Source organism: Oncorhynchus mykiss, unplaced genomic scaffold (genome assembly GCF_057628025.1).
Source record: "Oncorhynchus mykiss isolate SJ-2025 unplaced genomic scaffold, ASM5762802v1 scaffold93, whole genome shotgun sequence".
NCBI lineage: Eukaryota > Metazoa > Chordata > Actinopteri > Salmoniformes > Salmonidae > Oncorhynchus > Oncorhynchus mykiss.
In genome coordinates this window covers 2,700,001-2,720,000 of record NW_028322092.1, presented here as the reverse complement: position 1 = coordinate 2,720,000, position 20,000 = coordinate 2,700,001, and the positions used below count along the sequence as shown (strand labels likewise).

Below are 20,000 nucleotides of genomic sequence, written 5' to 3'. Positions count from 1 at the left end.
TTCTACACCTTGTAGAGTCAACCTGGACCAGCATCCCTGTGGAACGCTGTAGACACCTTGTAGAGTCAACATGGACCAGCATCCCTGTGGAACGCTTTAGACACCTTGTAGAGTCAACATGGACCAGCATCCCTGTGGAACGCTTTCAACACCTTGTAGAGTCAACATGGGCCAGCATCCCTGTGGAACGCTTTCAACACCTTGTAGAGTCAACATGGACCAGCATCCCTGTGGAACTCTTTCTACACCTTGTAGAGTCCATGGTGTTCCTAATGTTTTGTACAGTCAGTGTATAACTCCTCTCCTGCTCTCTCCTCTCCGGGCTGTAGATAGATGAGGAGGGAGTGCTCGGCCCATAGAGGAGAGACAGGAGCTGCTAAGTATCATGTCCTGACCCCAGGTGACCCCTGGGTACCGTAACAACCTCTCCCAGCAGGACCATAACAACCTCTATTACAGCACCATGTAACAGAGGCAACAGAGGATGAATCACCGGGAGCAGAGTGAGGACTCCACAAGAATCCTCCTCCTCTCAAACCACAAACAGATGAAGGACAAGCCTCCTCTCCTCCTCCTCTCCCCTCCTCCTCCTCTAAAACCACAAACAGATGAAGGACAAGCCTCCTCTCCTCTCCTCTCCCTTCCTCCTCTCCTCTCCCTCCTCCTCCTCTCCCTTCCTCCTCCTCCACTACCACTATTTCATTAAAAAAAAACACTGGTTATTTATAGCACTACATAATCAATAACGAGTATTGATTATGGGAATGGAATGCAACCTATTCCTGATGTAGAGTCTCCCTGATGTAGAGTCTCCTTGATGTAGAGTCTCCCTGATGTAGAGTCTCCCTGATGTAGAGTCTCCTTGATGTAGTCTCCCTGATGTAGAGTCTCCCTGATGTAGGGTCTCCCTGATGTAGGGTCTCCTTGATGTAGAGTCTCCCTGATGTAGAGTCTCCCTGATGTAGAGTCTCCCTGATGTAGAGTCTCCCTGATGTAGGGTCTCCCTGATGTAGAGTCTCCCTGATGTAGAGTCTCCCTGATGTAGAGTCTCCCTGATGTAGGGTCTCCCTGATGTAGAGTCTCCCTGATGTAGAGTCTCCCTGATGTAGAGTCTCCCTGATGTAGAGTCTCCCTGATGTAGAGTCTCCCTGATGTACCCTGATGTAGAGTCTCCCTGATGTAGGGTCTCCCTGATGTAGAGTCTCCCTGATGTAGAGTCTCCCTGATGTAGGGTCTCCCTGATGTAGAGTCTCCCTGATGTAGAGTCTCCCTGATGTAGAGTCTCCCTGATGTAGAGTCTCCCTGATGTAGAGTCTCCCTGATGTAGGGTCTCCCTGATGTAGAGTCTCCCTGATGTAGAGTCTCCCTGATGTAGAGTCTCCCTGATGTAGAGTCTCCCTGATGTAGAGTCTCCCTGATGTACCCTGATGTAGAGTCTCCCTGATGTAGAGTCTCCCTGATGTAGAGTCTCCCTGATGTAGAGTCTCCCTGATGTAGAGTCTCCCTGATGTAGAGTCTCCCTGATGTAGAGTCTCCCTGATGTAGAGTCTCCCTGATGTAGAGTCTCTCTGATGTAGGCTGTTACTGTCTATTATCTATCCTTTACCCCTACCTACAGTATACTGCTGTTACTGTCTATTATCTATCCTTTACCCCTACCTACAGTATACTGCTGTTACTGTCTATTATCTATCCTTTACCCCTACCTACAGTATACTGCTGTTACTGTCTATTATCTATCCTTTACCCCTACCTACAGTATACTGCTGTTACTGTCTGTTATCTATCCTTTACCCCTACCTACAGTATACTGCTGTTACTGTCTATTATCTATCCTTTACCCCTACCTACAGTATACTGCTGTTACTGTCTATTATCTATCCTTTACCCCTACCTACAGTATACTGCTGTTACTGTCTATTATCTATCCTTTACCCCTACCTACAGTATACTGCTGTTACTGTCTATTATCTATCCTTTACCCCTACCTACAGTATACTGCTGTTACTGTCTATTATCTATCCTGTATTATTACTCAATTATCTATCACTGGTACCCAGTGTATATAGCCATGTTATCATTGACTCAGTACTGGTACCCAGTGTATATAGCCATGTTATCATTAACTCAGTACTGGTACCCAGTGTATAAAGCCCTCCACCATGTTTACCTGAGTTGGGATGTGACCATCTCTTACCTGGCTTGTCTCTGGGGCAGGTCTCTCCACCATGTTGGCTCGGAACAGTAGCTGCAGCAGGTGGACCTGGGCCACACTGAGGAAGAACTGCAGACTAGATGTTACGTTCACCTCCAGGGAGTGACCACACACCAGCACCTCCTGTTGGGACAGAGAGAGAGACAATATAAACACCAGCACCTCCTGTTGGGACAGAGAGAGACCACAACTCCTGTTGGGACAGAGAGAGAGAGACCATATAAACACCAGCACCTCCTGTTGGGACAGAGAGAGACAATATAAACACCACCACCTCCTGTTGGGACAGAGAGAGAGACAATATAAACACCAGCACCTCCTGTTGGGACAGAGAGAGACCACACCTCCTGTTGGGACAGAGAGAGAGAGACCATATAAACACCAGCACCTCCTGTTGGGACAGAGAGAGACAATATAAACACCATCACCTCCTGTTGGGACAGAGAGAGAGAGAATATAAACACCAGCACCTCCTGTTGGGACAGAGAGAGACAATATAAACACCATCACCTCCTGTTGGGACAGAGAGAGACCACACCTCCTGTTAGGACAGAGAGAGACCAAACCCTGACCCTGACCAGAGAAACCCTGACCCTGACCAGAGAAACCCTGACCCTAACCCTGACCCTGACCAGAGAAACCCTGACCCTAACCCTGACCCTGACCAGAGAAACCCTGACCCTAACCCTGACCAGAGAAACCCTGACCCTAACCCTGACCCTAACCAGAGAAACCCTGACCCTAACCCTGACCCTAACCCTGACCAGAGAAACCCTGACCCTAACCCTGACCCTAACCCTGACCAGAGAAACCCTGACCAGAGAAACCCTGACCCTGACCCTGACCAGAGAAACCCTGACCCTAACCCTGACCCTAACCCTGACCAGAGAAACCCTGACCAGAGAAACCCTGACCCTGACCCTGACCAGAGAAACCCTGACCCTAACCCTGACCCTGACCAGAAAAACACTGACCCTGACCAGAGAAATCCTGACCCTGACCAGAGAAACCCTGACCCTGACCAGAGAAACCCTGACCCTAACCCTGACCCTAACCCTGACCCTGACCAGAGAAACCCTGACCCTAACCCTGACCAGAGAAACCCTGACCCTAACCCTGACCCTGACCAGAGAAACCCTGACCCTGACCAGAGAAACCCTGACCCTGACCCTAACCCTGACCCTGACCCTAACCATGACCAGAGAAACCCTGACACTAACCCTGACCAGAGAAACCCTGACCCTGACCAGAGAAACCCTGACGCTAACCCTGACCCTAACCAGAGAAACCCTGACCCTAACCCTGACCAGAGAAACCCTGACCCTAACCCTAACCCTGACCCTGACCCTGACCAGAGAAACCCTGACCCTGACCAGAGAAACCCTGACCCTAACCCTGACCAGAGAAACCCTGACCCTAACCCTGACCCTGACCAGAGAAACCCTGACCCTAACCCTGACCAGAGAAACCCTGACCCTGACCAGAAAAACCCTGACCCTAACCCTGACCCTAACCAGAGAAACCCTGACCCAAACCCTGACCCTAATCCTGACCAGAGAAACCCTGACCCTAACCCTGACCCTAACCAGAGAAACCCTGACCCTGACCAGAGAAACCCTGACCCTGACCAGAGAAACCCTGACCCTAACCCTAACCCTGACCCTGACCAGAGAAACACTGACCCTGACCAGAGAAACCCTGACCCTGACCAGAGAAACCCTGACCCTGACCCTGACCAGAGAAACCCTGACCCTAACCCTGACCAGAGAAACCCTGACCCTAACCCTGACCCTGACCAGAGAAACCCTGACCCTGACCAGAGAAACCCTGACGCTAACCCTGACCCTAACCAGAGAAACCCTGACCCTAACCCTGACCAGAGAAACCCTGACCCTAACCCTAACCCTGACCCTAACCCTGACCAGAGAAACCCTGACCTTGACCAGAGAAACCCTGACCTTGACCAGAGAAACCCTGACCCTAACCCTGACCCTGACCAGAGAAACCCTGACCCTAACCCTGACCCTGACTAGAGAAACCCTGACCCTAACCCTGACCAGAGAAACCCTGACCCTGACCAGAGAAACCCTGACCCTAACCCTGACCCTAACCAGAGAAACCCTGACCCTAACCCTGACCCTAACCCTGACCAGAGAAACCCTGACCCTAACCCTGACCCTAACCCTGACCAGAGAAACCTTGACCCTGACCAGAGAAACCCTGACCCTGACCCTGACCAGAGAAACCCTGACCCTAACCCTGACCCTAACCCTGACCCTGACCAGAGAAACACTGACCCTGACCAGAGAAACCCTGACCCTGACCAGAGAAACCCTGACCCTAACCCTGACCCTGACCAGAGAAACCCTGACCCTGACCAGAGAAACCCTAACCCTGACCCTAACCCTGACCCTAACCATGACCAGAGAAACCCTCAACACTAACCCTGACCCTGACCAGAGAAACCCTGACCCTAACCCTGACCAGAGAAACCCTGACCCTAACCCTAACCCTGACCCTAACCCTGACCAGAGACACCCTGCGGCTGAGCATTTCATAGAGGCTCTGACCCTAACCCTGAACCTGACCAGAGAAACCCTGCGGCTGAGCATTTCATAGAGGCTCTGACCCTAACCCTGACCCTGACCCTAACCCTGACCCTGACCAGAGAAACCCTGCGGCTGAGCATTTCATAGAGGCTCTGACCCTGACCCTGACCAGAGAAACCCTGCGGCTGAGCATTTCATAGAGGCTCTGACCCTGACCCTGACCCTGACCAGAGGCTCGTCAAAACATTAACTCTTTGAGATACGTATCGAAGACGTTTAGACTCCTAGGAGGCGGAGAAGCTGATCATCTATAACTGAGAGGAGAACCTGATCATCTATAACTGAGAGGAGAACCTGATCATCTATAACTGAGAGGAGAACCTGATCATCTATAACTGAGAGGAGAACCTGATCATCTATAACTGAGGAGAGAATTGATTTGGATTCACCGTTAGTCCACCGTGTCTCCTAGAGGTCTGAACCAAGAGTTTGATATCAGACCATTTGTCCACCGTGTCCCCTAGAGGTCTGAACCAAGAGTTTGATATCAGACGGGTTGTCCACTGTGTCGCCTAGAGGTCTGAACCAGGAGTTTGATATCAGATGGTTTGTCCACTGTGTCGCCTAGAGGTCTGAACCAGGAGTTTGATATCAGACCGTTTGTCCACTGTGTCTCCTAGAGGTCTGAACCAGGAGTTTGATATCAGACCGTTTGTCCACTGTGTCTCCTAGAGGTCTGAACCAAGAGTTTAATATCAGACCGTTAGTCCACTGTGTCTCCTAGAGGTCTGAACCAGGAGTTTGATATCAGACCGTTAGTCCACTGTGTCTCCTAGAGGTCTGAACCAGGAGTTTGATATCAGACCGTTAGTCCACCGTGTCTCCTAAAGGTCTGAACCAAGAGGTTGATATCAGACCGTTAGTCCACTGTGTCTCCTAGAGGTCTGAACCAAGAGTTTGATATCAGACCGTTAGTCCACTGTGTCTCCTAGAGGTCTGAACCAAGAGTTTGATATCAGATCGGTAGTCCACTGTGTCTCCTAGAGGTCTGAACCAGGAGGTTGATATCAGACCGTTAGTCCACTGTGTCTCCTAGAGGTCTGAACCAGGAGTTTGATATCAGACCGTTAGTCCACTGTGTCTCCTAGAGGTCTGAACCAGGAGGTTGATATCAGACCGTTTGTCCACTGTGTCTCCTAGAGGTCTGAACCAGGAGTTTGATATCAGACCGTTAGTCCACTGTGTCTCCTAGAGGTCTGAACCAGGAGGTTGATATCAGACCGTTAGTCCACTGTGTCTCCTAGAGGTCTGAACCAGGAGGTTGATATCAGACCGTTAGTCCACTGTGTCTCCTAGAGGTTTGAACCAAGAGGTTGATATCAGATCGTTAGTCCACTGTGTCTCCTAGAGGTCTGAACCAGGAGGTTGATATCAGATCGTTAGTCCACTGTGTCTGCTAGAGGTCTGAACCAGGAGTTTGATATCAGATCGTTAGTCCACTGTGTCTCCTAGAGGTCTGAACCAGGAGGTTGATATCAGACCGTTAGTCCACTGTGTCTCCTAGAGGTCTGAACCAGGAGTTTGATATCAGACCGTTAGTCCACTGTGTCTCCTAGAGGTCTGAACCAGGAGGTTGATATCAGACCGTTAGTCCACTGTGTCCCCTAGAGGTCTGAACCAGGAGGTTGATATCAGACCGTTAGTCCACTGTGTCTCCTAGAGGTCTGAACCAAGAGGTTGATATCAGACCGTTTATTCCATTAATTTGAAGTCATTTGATTTGTCTTCACTTCCTTGGTCGTTGTGTAAATATATATTATGTTCTGGAACTACTACAGGTACCCATCTCATTGTTATGCAGTTATTAGTGATACACAAGTTGTTTTTTTCACCCATCATGCATCATGTCTGCAATGGTCATTGTCCAGCACCTATGTTTTTAAGGAATAAAACACTTTTCATATTGTTAAAACCTCACTGTAAAGGTTCTGGGTTCATGTTAAACCCTCACTGTAAAGGTTCTGGGTTCATGTTAAAACCTCATATTAAAGGTTCTGGGTTCATGTTAAACCCTCACTGTAAAGGTTCTGGGTTCATGTTTAAACCTCACTGTAAAGGTTCTGGGTTCATGTTTAAACCTCACTGTAAAGGTTCTGGGTTCATGTTAAACCCTCACTGTAAAGGTTCTGGGTTCATGTTAAAACCTCACTGTAAAGGTTCTGGGTTCATGTTTAAACCTCACTGTAAAGGTTCTGGGTTCATGTTTAAACCTCACTGTAAAGGTTCTGGGCTCATGTTTAAACCTCACTGTAAAGGTTCTGGGTTCATGTTTAAATCTCACTGTAAAGGTTCTGGGTTCATGTTAAAACCTCACTGTAGAGGTTCTGGGTTCATGTTGATACCTCACTGTAAATGTTCTGGGTTAAAGTTAAAACCTCATATTAAAGGTTCTGGGTTCATGTTAAACCCTCACTGTAAAGGTTCTGGGTTGATGTTGATACCTCACTGTAAAGGTTCTGGGTTCATGTTGATACCTCACTGTAAAGGTTCTGGGTTCATGTTTAAACCTCACTGTAAAGGTTCTGGGATCATGTTTAAAACTCACTGTAAAGGTTCTGGGTTCATGTTGATACCTCACTGTAAAGGTTCTGGGTTCATGTTTAAACCTCACTGTAAAGGTTCTGGGTTCATGTTGATACCTCACTGTAAAGGTTCTGGCTTCATGTTGATACCTCACTGTAAAGGTTCTGGGTTGATGTTGATACCTCACTGTAAAGGTTCTGGGTTCATGTTTAAACCTCACTGTAAAGGTTCTGGGTTCATGTTTAAATCTCACTGTAAAGGTTCTGGGTTCATGTTTAAACCTCACTGTAAAGGTTATGGGTTCATGTTTAAACCTCACTGTAAAGGTTCTGGGTTCATGTTTAAATCTCACTGTAAAGGTTCTGGGTTCATGTTTAAACCTCACTGTAAAGGTTCTGGGTTCATGTTGATACCTCACTGTAAAGGTTCTGGGTTCATGTTTAAACCTCACTGTAAAGGTTCTGGGTTCATGTTTAAACCTCACTGTAAAGGTTCTGGGTTCATGTTGATACCTCACTGTAAAGGTTCTGGGTTCATGTTTAAACCTCACTGTAAAGGTTCTGGGTTCATGTTTAAATCTCACTGTAAAGGTTATGGGTTCATGTTGATACCTCACTGTAAAGGTTCAGGGTTGATGTTGATACCTCACTGTAAAGGTTCTGGGTTCATGTTTAAACCTCACTGTAAAGGTTCTGGGTTCATGTTTAAATCTCACTGTAAAGGTTCTGGGTTCATGTTTAAATCTCACTGTAAAGGTTCTGGGTTCATGTTTAAACCTCACTGTAAAGGTTCTGGGTTCATGTTGATACCTCACTGTAAAGGTTCTGGGTTCATGTTTAAACCTCACTGTAAAGGTTCTGGGTTCATGTTTAAACCTCACTGTAAAGGTTCTGGGTTCATGTTGATACCTCACTGTAAAGGTTCTGGGTTCATGTTTAAATCTCACTGTAAAGGTTCTGGGTTCATGTTTAAACCTCACTGTAAAGGTTCTGGGTTCATGTTTAAACCTCACTGTAAAGGTTCTGGGTTCATGTTTAAATCTCACTGTAAAGGTTATGGGTTCATGTTTAAACCCTCACTGTAAAGGTTCTGGGTTCATGTTTAAACCTCACTGTAAAGGTTCTGGGTTCATGGTGCCTCATACTAACCTCCACTTGTCTGTTGTCAGGGGATCTGGGCTTGCTGAATATGATGGCAGGTGCTGCTGTCACTCTGACAGAGAAGTCCGTCAGGATGGGGGTGAGGATGGCTCTCCTCTCCTGGTGTCTTCTGATACTGGGGGTGGGGGGGGGGAAGAACAGAGAGAGATGTCAGGATGGGGGTGAGGATGGCTCTCCTCTCCTGGTGTCTCCTGATACTGGGGGTGGGGGGGGGGGGGGGGGAACAGAGAGAGAGGTCAGGATGGGGGTGAGGATGGCTCTCCTCTCCTGGTGTCTTCTGATACTGGGGGTGGGGGGGGGGAAGAACAGAGAGAGATGTCAGGATGGGGGTGAGGATGGCTCTCCTCTCCTGGTGTCTCCTGATACTGGGGGTGGGGGGGGGGGGGGGGGAGCAGAGAGAGAGGTCAGGATGGGGGTGAGGATGGCTCTCCTCTCCTGGTGTCTCCTGATACTGGGGGTGGGGGGGGGGGGGGGGGAACAGAGAGAGAGGTCAGGATGGGGGTGAGGATGGCTCTCCTCTCCTGGTGTCTCCTGATACTGTGGGGGGGGGGAAGAACAGAGAGAGATGTCAGGATGGGGGTGAGGATGGCTCTCCTCTCCTGGTGTCTCCTGATACTGTGGGGGGGGGGGGGGGGTCCAACCTGTGGAATATGTCTGTAACTAACCTCTACAGTACCACACACTCCACAGGGTCCAACCTGTGGAATATGTCTGTAACTAACCTCAACAGTACCACACACTCCACAGGGTCCAACATGTGGTATATGTCCTCTACAATACCACACACTCCACAGGGTCCAACCTGTGGAATATGTCTGTAACTAACCTCTACAGTACCACACACTCCACAGGGTCCAACATGTGGTATATGTCCTCTACAATACCACACACTCCACAGGGTCCAACCTGTGGAATATGTCTGTAACTAACCTCTACAATACCACACACTCCACAGGGTCCAACATGTGGTATATGTCCTCTACAATACCACACACTCCACAGGGTCCAACATGTGGTATATGTCCTCTACAATACCACACACTCCACAGGGTCCAACCTGTGGAATATGTCTGTAACTAACCTCTACAGTACCACACACTCCACAGGGTCCAACCTGTGGAATATGTCTGTAACTAACCTCTACAGTACCACACACTCCACAGGGTCCAACATGTGGTATATGTCCTCTACAATACCACACACTCCACAGGGTCCAACCTGTGGAATATGTCTGTAACTAACCTCTACAATACCACACACTCCACAGGGTCCAACATGTGGTATATGTCCTCTACAATACCACACACTCCACAGGGTCCAACATGTGGTATATGTCCTCTACAATACCACACACTCCACAGGGTCCAACCTGTGGAATATGTCTGTAACTAACCTCTACAGTACCACACACTCCACAGGGTCCAACCTGTGGAATATGTCTGTAACTAACCTCTACAGTACCACACACTCCACAGGCTCCAACCTGTGGAATATGTCTGTAACTAACCTCTACAATACCACACACTCCACAGGGTCCAACCTGTGGTATATGTCTGTAACTAACCTCTACAATACCACACACTCCACAGGGTCCAACCTGTGGTATATGTCTGTAACTAACCTCTACAGTACCACACACTCCACAGGGTCCAACCTGTGGTATATGTCTGTAACTAACCTCTACAGTACCACACACTCCACAGGGTCCAACATGTGGTATATGTCCTCTACAATACCACACACTCCACAGGGTCCAACCTGTGGAATATGTCTGTAACTAACCTCTACAATACCACACACTCCACAGGGTCCAACCTGTGGAATATGTCTGTAACTAACCTCTACAGTACCACACACTCCACAGGGTCCAACCTGTGGAATATGTCTGTAACTAACCTCTACAATACCACACACTCCACAGGGTCCAACCTGTGGAATATGTCTGTAACTAACCTCTACAATACCACACACTCCACAGGGTCCAACCTGTGGAATATGTCCTCTACAATACCACACACTCCACAGGGTCCAACCTGTGGATTATGTCTGTACCTGGACAGCTCCTACTTCAGCTCCAACACAGTGACGCTGGAAGCGAGACGGGGGTGTGTGTTAGGGGGGTGTGTTAGGGGGTGTGTTAGGGGGGGTGTGTTAGGGGGTGTGTTAGGGGGTGTGTTAGGGGGGGTGTGTTAGGGGGGGTGTGTTAGGGGGGGTGTGTTAGGGGGGGTGTGTTAGGGGGTGTGTTAGGGGGGGTGTGTTAGGGGGGGTGTGTTAGGGGGTGTGTTAGGGGGGGTGTGTTAGGGGGTGTGTTAGGGGGGGTGTGTTAGGGGGGGTGTGTTAGGGGGTGTGTTAGGGGGGGTGTGTTAGGGGGTGTGTTAGGGGGTGTGTTAGGGGGGGTGTGTTAGGGGGTGTGTGTTAGGGGGTGTGTGTTAGGGGGGTGTGTTAGGGGGGGTGTGTTAGGGGGGGTGTGTTAGGGGGGGTGTGTTAGGGGGGTGTGTTAGGGGGGGTGTGTTAGGGGGGTGTGTTAGGGGGGGTGTGTTAGGGGGGGGTGTGTTAGGGGGGTGTGTTAGGGGGGGTGTGTTAGGGGGGGTGTGTTAGGGGGGGTGTGTTAGGGGGGGTGTGTTAGGGGGGGTGTTAGGGGGGGCGTTAGGGGGGACGTTATTTGACAAGCCTCTATTAATAAGAAACACAAAAAGACCTCAGCTTAAGATCATTTAAAACGACCAAAACCTCATTCATGTTCATTCCAACAATCAAGCTCTATATTTGTGGGAAACATTTGTTAGCAGCAAAAAACTAATATATACAAGCGATCGGTAGAAGACGGTGTTAATTACCACATCTGTTGCCTCTATTAAAACAACCAAACTGCGGAGCCTCCGATACTTCTACAGAGCCAGGAGGATTACAGCAGAACGATTCCTAGGTGGCCCTACGGTACTGTTCTGACATTCACTGTGTGTGTTACCCGTATCCTCGGGGGAGGCAGGCCAGATCACTGTTTCTCTGAGAGTTACTTTGAGTGGGCTGGTTTCCCGAGGAGTTGGAATGATCTGGGAGACAGAGAGAGGGTCCTCGAGGTTCTGGGTAATCTCCTTCAGAGTTACAGTGAAACAGTGAGTGTCCCGTTGCATGGGACAGGTGCCATCCCTCACCACAGAGAGAGAGAGAGAGAGAGAGAGAGAGGAAGAGAGAGAGAGAGAGATAGAGAGAGAGACAGAGAGAGAGAGAGAGAGAGAGAGAGAGAGAGAGAGAGAACCGGCTCAGTTTACCAACTAGGCCTCAGAGTCCCAGGGAAGATACTGTGTACAGTACATCTGCAGTGGTGTAAAGTACTTAAATATAAAATACTATAAAGTACTACTGAAGTTGTGTTTTGGGGAATCTGAACTTTACTATTTTTGACAGCTTTTACTTTTACTTCACTACATTCTTAAAGAAAATAAAGTATTTTTTACTCCTTTCATTTTCCCTGAAACCCAAAAGTATTCGTTACATTTAGAATGTTTAGCAGGACAGGAAATGGTCCAATTCACACACTTATCAAGAGGTCATCCCTGGTCATCCCTACTGCCTCTGATCTGGAGGACTCACTAAACAGAGAACATCCCTGGTCATCCCTACTGCCTCTGATCTGGAGGACTCACTAAACAGAGAACATCCCTGGTCCATCCCTACTGTCTCTGATCTGGAGGACTCACTAAACAGAGAACATCCCTGGTCCCTCCCTACTGCCTCTGACCTGGAGGACTCACTAAACAGAGAACATCCCTGGTCATCCCTACTGTCTCTGATCTGGAGGACTCACTAAACAGAGAACATCCCTGGTCATCCCTACTGCCTCTGATCTGGAGGACTCACTAAACAGAGAACATCCCTGGTCATCCCTACTGTCTCTGATCTGGAGGACTCACTAAACAGAGAACATCCCTGGTCATACTCTACTGCCTCTGATCTGGAGGACTCACTAAACAGAGAACATCCCTGGTCATCCCTACTGCCTCTGATCTGGAGGACTCACTAAACAGAGAACATCCCTGGTCATCCCTACTGCCTCTGATCTGGAGGACTCACTAAACAGAGAACATCCCTGGTCCTCCCTACTGCCTCTGATCTGGAGGACTCACTAAACAGAGAACATCCCTGGTCATCTCTACTGCCTCTGATCTGGAGGACTCACTAAACAGAGAACATCCCTGGTCATCCCTACTGCCTCTGATCTGGAGGACTCACTAAACAGAGAACATCCCTGGTCATCCCTACTGCCTCTGATCTGGAGGACTCACTAAACAGAGAACATCCCTGGTCCATCCCTACTGTCTCTGATCTGGAGGACTCACTAAACAGAGAACATCCCTGGTCATCCCTACTGCCTCTGATCTGGAGGACTCACTAAACAGAGAACATCCCTGGTCATCCCTACTGCCTCTGATCTGGATGACTCACTAAACAGAGCACATCCCTGGTCATCCCTACTAGCCTCTGATCTGGAGGACTCACTAAACAGAGAACATCCCTGGTCATCCCTACTGCCTCTGATCTGGAGGACTCACTAAACAGAGAACATCCCTGGTCATCCCTACTGCCTCTGATCTGGAGGACTCACTAAACAGAGAACATCCCTGGTCATTCCTACTGCCTCTTATCTGGAGGACTCACTAAACAGAGAACATCCCTGGTCATCCCTACTGCCTCTGATCTGGAGGACTCACTAAACAGAGAACATCCCTGGTCATTACTACTGTCTCTGATCTGGAGGACTCACTAAACAGAGAACATCCCTGGTCATCCCTACTGCCTCTGATCTGGAGGACTCACTAAACAGAGAGCATCCCTGGTCCATCCCTACTGCCTCTGATCTGGAGGACTCACTAAACAGAGAACATCCCTGGTCATCCCTACTGCCTCTGATCTGGAGGACTCACTAAACAGAGAACATCCCTGGTCATCCCTACTGCCTCTGATCTGGAGGACTCACTAAACAGAGAACATCCCTGGTCATCCCTACTGCCTCTGATCTGGAGGACTCACTAAACAGAGAACATCCCTGGTCATCCCTACTGTCTCTGATCTGGAGGACTCACTAAACAGAGAACATCCCTGGTCATCCCTACTGCCTCTGATCTGGAGGACTCACTAAACAGAGAACATCCCTGGTCATCCCTACTGCCTCTGATCTGGAGGACTCACTAAACAGAGAACATCCCTGGTCATCCCTACTGCCTCTGATCTGGAGGACTCACTAAACAGAGAACATCCCTACTGCCTATGATCTGGTGGACTCACTAAACAGAGAACATCCCTGGTCATCCCTACTGCCTCTGATCTGGAGGACTCACTAAACAGTGAACATCCCTGGTCATCCCTACTGCCTCTGATCTGGAGGACTCACTAAACAGAGAACATCCCTGGTCATCCCTACTGCCTCTGATCTGGAGGACTCACTAAACAGAGAACATCCCTGGTCATCCCTACTGTCGCTGATCTGGAGGACTCACTAAACAGAGGACATCCCTGGTCATCCCTACTGTCGCTGATCTGGAGGACTCACTAAACAGAGAACATCCCTGGTCATCCCTACTGCCTCTGATCTGGTGGACTCCCTAAACAGAGAACATCCCTGGTCATCCCTACTGCCTCTGATCTGGAGGACTCACTAAACAGAGAACATCCCTGGTCATCCCTACTGCCTATGATCTGGAGGACTCACTAAACAGAGAACATCCCTGGTCATCCCTACTGCCTCTGATCTGGAGGACTCACTAAACAGAGAACATCCCTGGTCATCTACTGCCTCTGATCTGGAGGACTCACTAAACAGAGAACATCCCTGGTCATCTACTGCCTCTGATCTGGAGGACTCACTAAACAGAGAACATCCCTGGTCATCCCTACTGCCTCTGACCTGGAGGACTCACTAAACAGAGAACATCCCTAGTGTTCCCTGGTTATCTGTAAATGATGTCTGAGTGATGGAGTGTTCCCTGGTTATCTGTAAATGATGTCTGAGTGATGGAGTGTTCCCTGGTTATCTGTAAATGATGTCTGAGTGATGGAGTGTCCCCTGGTTATCTGTAAATGATGTCTGAGTGATGGAGGGTTCCCTGGTTATCTGTTAATGATGTCTGAGTGATGGAGTGTTCCCCTGGTTATCTGTAAATGATGTCTGAGTGATGGAGTGTTCCCTGGTTATCTGTAAATGATGTCTGATTGATGGAGTGTTCCCTGGTTATCTGTAAATGATGTCTGAGTGATGGAGTGTTCCCCTGGTTATCTGTTAATGATGTCTGAGTGATGGAGTGTTCTCTGGTTATCTGTTAATGATGTCTGAGTGATGGAGTGTTCCCCTGGTTATCTGTAAATGATGTCTGATTGATGGAGTGTTCCCTGGTTATCCGTAAATGATGTCTGAGTGATGGAGTGTTCCCTGGTTATCTGTAAATGATGTCTGAGTGATGGAGTGTTCCCCAACTCTATTGGCTGGGCTCAGCTCTGACCTCAACTCTATTGGCTGGGCTCAGCTCTGACCTCAACTCTATTGGCTGGGCTCAGCTCTGACCTCAACTCTATTGGCTGGGCTCAGCTCTGACACCAACTCTATTGGCTGGGCTCAGCTCTGACACCAACTCTATTGGCTGGGCTCAGCTCTGACACCAACTCTATTGGCTGGGCTCAGCTCTGACACCAACTCTATTGGCTGGGCTCAGCTCTGACCTCAACTCTATTGGCTGGGCTCAGCTCTGACACCAACTCTATTGGCTGGGCTCAGCTCTGACCTCAACTCTATTGGCTGGGCTCAGCTCTGACCTCAACTCTATTGGCAAAAAGAGGAGTCCTACACACTGAAGCACTGTGTGTGTGTGTCTCTCAGTGTGTGTGTGTCTCTCTCAGTGTGTGTGTGTCTCTCTTAGTGTGTGTGTGTCTCTCTCAGTGTGTGTGTGTCTCTCTCAGTGTGTGTGTCTCTCTCAGTGTGTGTCTCTCTCTTAGTGTGTGTGTGTGTCTTTCAGTGTGTGTGTGTCTCTCTCAGTGTGTGTGTGTCTCTCTCAGTGTGTGTGTGTCTCTCTTAGTGTGTGTGTGTCTCTCTCAGTGTGTGTGTGTCTCTCTCAGTGTGTGTGTCTCTCTCAGTGTGTGTCTCTCTCTTAGTGTGTGTGTGTGTCTTTCAGTGTGTGTGTGTCTCTCTTAGTGTGTGTGTGTCTTTCAGTGTGTGTGTGTCTCTCAGTGTGTGTGTGTCTTTCAGTGTGTGTCTCAGTGTGTGTGTGTGTCTTTCAGTGTGTGTGTCTCTCAGTGTGTGTGTGTCTCTTTCAGTGTGTGTGTGTCTCTCTTAGTGTGTGTGTGTCTCTCTCAGTGTGTGTGTGTCTCGTCTCAGTGTGTGTGTGTCTCTCTCAGTGTGTGTGTGTCTCTCTCAGTGTGTGTGTGTCTCTTTCAGTGTGTGTGTCTCTCAGTGTGTGTGTGTCTTTCAGTGTGTGTCTCTCTTAGTGTGTGTGTGTCTCTCTTAGTGTGTGTGTGTCTTTCAGTGTGTGTGTGTCTCTCAGTGTGTGTGTGTCTTTCAGTGTGTGTCTGAGTGTGTGTGTGTCTTTCAGTGTGTGTGTCTCTCAGTGTGTGTGTGTGTGTGTGTGTGTGTGTGTGTGTGACTATGTGTCTCTCAGTGTGTGTCTCTCTCAGTGTGTGTGTGTGTGACTGTGCCTCTCTCAGTGTGTGTGTGTGTGTGACTGTGCCTCTCTCAGTGTGTCTCTCTGTGTGTGTCTCCCTCAGTATGTGTGTGTGTGTGTGTGTGAGACAGTGCGTCTCCATGGTTACGCGGCATGCTGCTCTATTCTAATGTATTTCTATCTGACAGGGAACTCATCAGGAATGCCTTTCAGCGACGCCGGGGATTCTGGGTCCTTCTGAAAACACACAGCTGAAAAAACCAGCCAAGTCAAACAGGCCGTAAAACGTCTGCTTGTTTTAGCTCCCGGTTCTCTATGAAACATGACGGGCTTTGTAATTATGAGTCTGTACGGGGGGAACCAAGCAGACGAGTGGCCCAAATAGTACCCTATACCCTATGTAGTGCACTGCGTTTGACCAGAGCCCTATGGGCCCAGTAGTGCACTACATTAGACCAGAGCCCTATGGGCCCAGTAGTGCACTACATTAGACCAGAGCCCTATGGGCCCAGTAGTGCACTACATTAGACCAGAGCCCTATGGACCCATTAGTGCACTACATTAGACCAGAGCCCTATGGACCCAGTAGTGCACTACATTAGACCAGAGCCCTATGGGCCCAGTAGTGCACTACATTAGACCAGAGCCCTATGGGCCCAGTAGTGCACTACGTTAGACCAGAGCCCTACGGGCCCAGTAGTGCACTACCTTAGACCAGAGCCCTACGGGCCCAGTAGTGCACTACCTTAGACCAGAGCCCTACGGGCCCAGTAGTGCACTACGTCTGACCAGAGCCCTATGGGCCCAGTAGTGCACTACATTAGACCAGAGCCCTATGGACCCAGTAGTGCACTACATTAGACCAGAGCCCTATGGGCCCAGTAGTGCACTACATTAGACCAGAGCCCTATGGGCCCAGTAGTGCACTACGTTAGACCAGAGCCCTATGGGCCCAGTAGTGCACTACATTAGACCAGAGCCCTATGGACCCAGTAGTGCACTACATTAGACCAGAGCCCTATGGACCCAGTAGTGCACTACATTAGACCAGAGCCCTATGGACCCAGTAGTGCACTACGTCTGACCAGAGCCCTATGGACCCAGTAGTGCACTACATTAGACCAGAGCCCTATGGACCCAGTAGTGCACTACATTAGACCAGAGCCCTATGGACCCAGTAGTGCACTACATTAGACCAGAGCCCTATGGACCCATTAGTGCACTACATTAGACCAGAGCCCTATGGGCCCAGTAGTGCACTACATTAGACCAGAGCCCTATGGGCCCAGTAGTGCACTACGTTAGACCAGAGCCCTACGGGCCCAGTAGTGCACTACCTTAGACCAGAGCCCTACGGGCCCAGTAGTGCACTACCTTAGACCAGAGCCCTACGGGCCCAGTAGTGCACTACGTCTGACCAGAGCCCTATGGGCCCAGTAGTGCACTACATTAGACCAGAGCCCTATGGGCCCAGTAGTGCACTACCTTAGACCAGAGCCCTATGGACCCAGTAGTGCACTACATTAGACCAGAGCCCTATGGACCCAGTAGTGCACTACATTAGACCAGAGCCCTATGGACCCAGTAGTGCACTACGTCTGACCAGAGCCCTATGGACCCAGTAGTGCACTACATTAGACCAGAGCCCTATGGACCCAGTAGTGCACTACATTAGACCAGAGCCCTATGGACCCAGTAGTGCACTACATTAGACCAGAGCCCTATGGGCCCAGTAGTGCACTACGTTAGACCAGAGCCCTATGGGCCCAGTAGTGCACTACATTAGACCAGAGCCCTATGGACCCAGTAGTGCACTACATTAGACCAGAGCCCTATGGACCCAGTAGTGCACTACATTAGACCAGAGCCCTATGGACCCAGTAGTGCACTACATTAGACCAGAGCCCTATGGACCCAGTAGTGCACTACGTCTGACCAGAGCCCTATGGACCCAGTAGTGCACTACATTAGACCAGAGCCCTATGGACCCAGTAGTGCACTACATTAGACCAGAGCCCTATGGGCCCAGTAGTGCACTACGTTAGACCAGAGCCCTATGGGCCCAGTAGTGCACTAGATAGTGGCTAGATAGTTATACCCAGGAGTCTGTCCTGATTGGTTAGTTGTACCCAGGAGTCTGTCCTGATTGGTTAGTTATACCCAGGAGTCTGTCCTGATTGGTTAGTTGTACCCAGTAGTGTGTCCTGATTGGTTAGTTATACCCAGTAGTGTGTCCTGATTGGTTAGTTATACCCAATAGTCTGTCCTGATTGGTTAATTGTACCCAGTAGTCTGCCCTGATTGGTTAGTTATACCCAGTAGTGTGTCCTGATTGGTTAGTTATACCCAGTAGTCTGTCCTGATTGGTTAGTTGTATCCAGTAGTGTGTCCTGATTGGTTAGTTATACCCAGTAGTCTGCCGTGATTGGTTGTGTACCTGCTGGCCATGTTCCATTCCAGGGCAGGGTTCTGTGAGTTCCTCTCTGTCTCGGTGGACACGCCCCCCTTAGACCCCTCCTTCTCTGGTTTGAGCTGCTCCCATTGGGCGGTACCGATGTTGATGGACTGCAGATCCAGCTGGTACTGACGGTCCTCCACCTCTGACCCCGGGTCGCGCAGGATGCCCAGGTTCAACGCTCGCCTGGGGGAGGAAAACAGGGTGAGGGAGAGAGACGTTATGAGGTTAAACAGCCACAATAACATCACCTGAAACAGACTGGAACGCAGACCGGCCAGACCTCTGTCATGTGATCAGCATTACCCATCACCCCCTGGGGCTCATTCGGGTTTGTTATAGTGCATGGGAATCAGTCAGTTCCCTGACCTATGATGACACCACTTCTGAACACAGAGAGACTCATTTGTTGCATAATGTAGCTGTTACCATGGCTACCCGCGGTTGTTTCAGCTCGCTACCTCCACACTAACCAACAGTCACAGTCAATAGAGGCAAGACGACACAGTGTCAGCTGACCGAACCACTAAGCCTGCAGAGCTGTGGTTGGTTTATAATGTGATGTGACCAGACCAGTCAGAGTCTACCCTGGGTGGGCAGTAGACTACCTCTCACTGAACCTCTCCCAGTGTGTAGACTACCTCTGACTGAACCTCTCCCAGTGTGTAGACTACTTCTCCCAGTGTGTAGACTACCTCTGACTGAACATCTCCCAGTGTGTAGACTACCTCTCACTGAACCTCTCCCAGGATGTAGACTACCTCTGACTGAACCTCTCCCAGTGTGTAGACTACCTCTGACTGAACATCTCCCAGTGTGTAGACTACCTCTCACTGAACCTCGCCCAGTATGTAGACTACTTCTCCCAGTATGTAGACAACTTTTCCCAGTATGTAGACAACCTCTCCCAGTATGTAGACTACCTCTCACTGAACCTCTCCCAGTATGTAGACTACCTCTCACTGAACCTCTCCCAGTATGTAGACTACCTCTCACTGAACCTCTCCCAGTATGTAGACTACCTCTCACTGAACCTCTCCCAGTATGTAGACTACCTCCCACTGAACCTCTCCCAGTATGTAGACTACCTCTGACTGAACCTCTCCCAGTATGTAGACTACCTCTCACTGAACCTCTCCCAGTATGTAGCCTACCTCTGACTGAACCTCTCCCAGTATGTAGCCTACCTCTGACTGAACCTCTCCCAGTATGTAGACTATCTCCCACTGAACCTCTCCCAGTATGTAGACTACCTCCCACTGAACCTCTCCCAGGATGTAGACTACCTCCCACTGAACCTCTCCCAGGATGTAGACTACCTGTCACTGAACCTCTCCCAGTATGTAGACTACCTGTCACTGAACCTCTCCCAGTATGTAGACTACCTCC

The 20,000-nt window shown here is 49.5% G+C and overlaps 1 protein-coding gene across 1 annotated transcript in view; it reads right to left on the bottom strand.

Annotated features, from left to right (window-relative positions):
- LOC110513475 (intermembrane lipid transfer protein VPS13B) overlaps nucleotides 1–20,000 on the bottom strand; it is a gene marked incomplete at its 3' end in the record, with an annotated part of 690,119 nt that overhangs the window by 117,620 nt on the left and 552,499 nt on the right. The window contains 3 exon segments of the mRNA XM_090228566.1: nucleotides 2,198–2,338; nucleotides 8,496–8,622; nucleotides 18,594–18,797. Coding sequence (XP_090084692.1) covers nucleotides 2,198–2,338; nucleotides 8,496–8,622; nucleotides 18,594–18,797 — 472 coding nt within the window.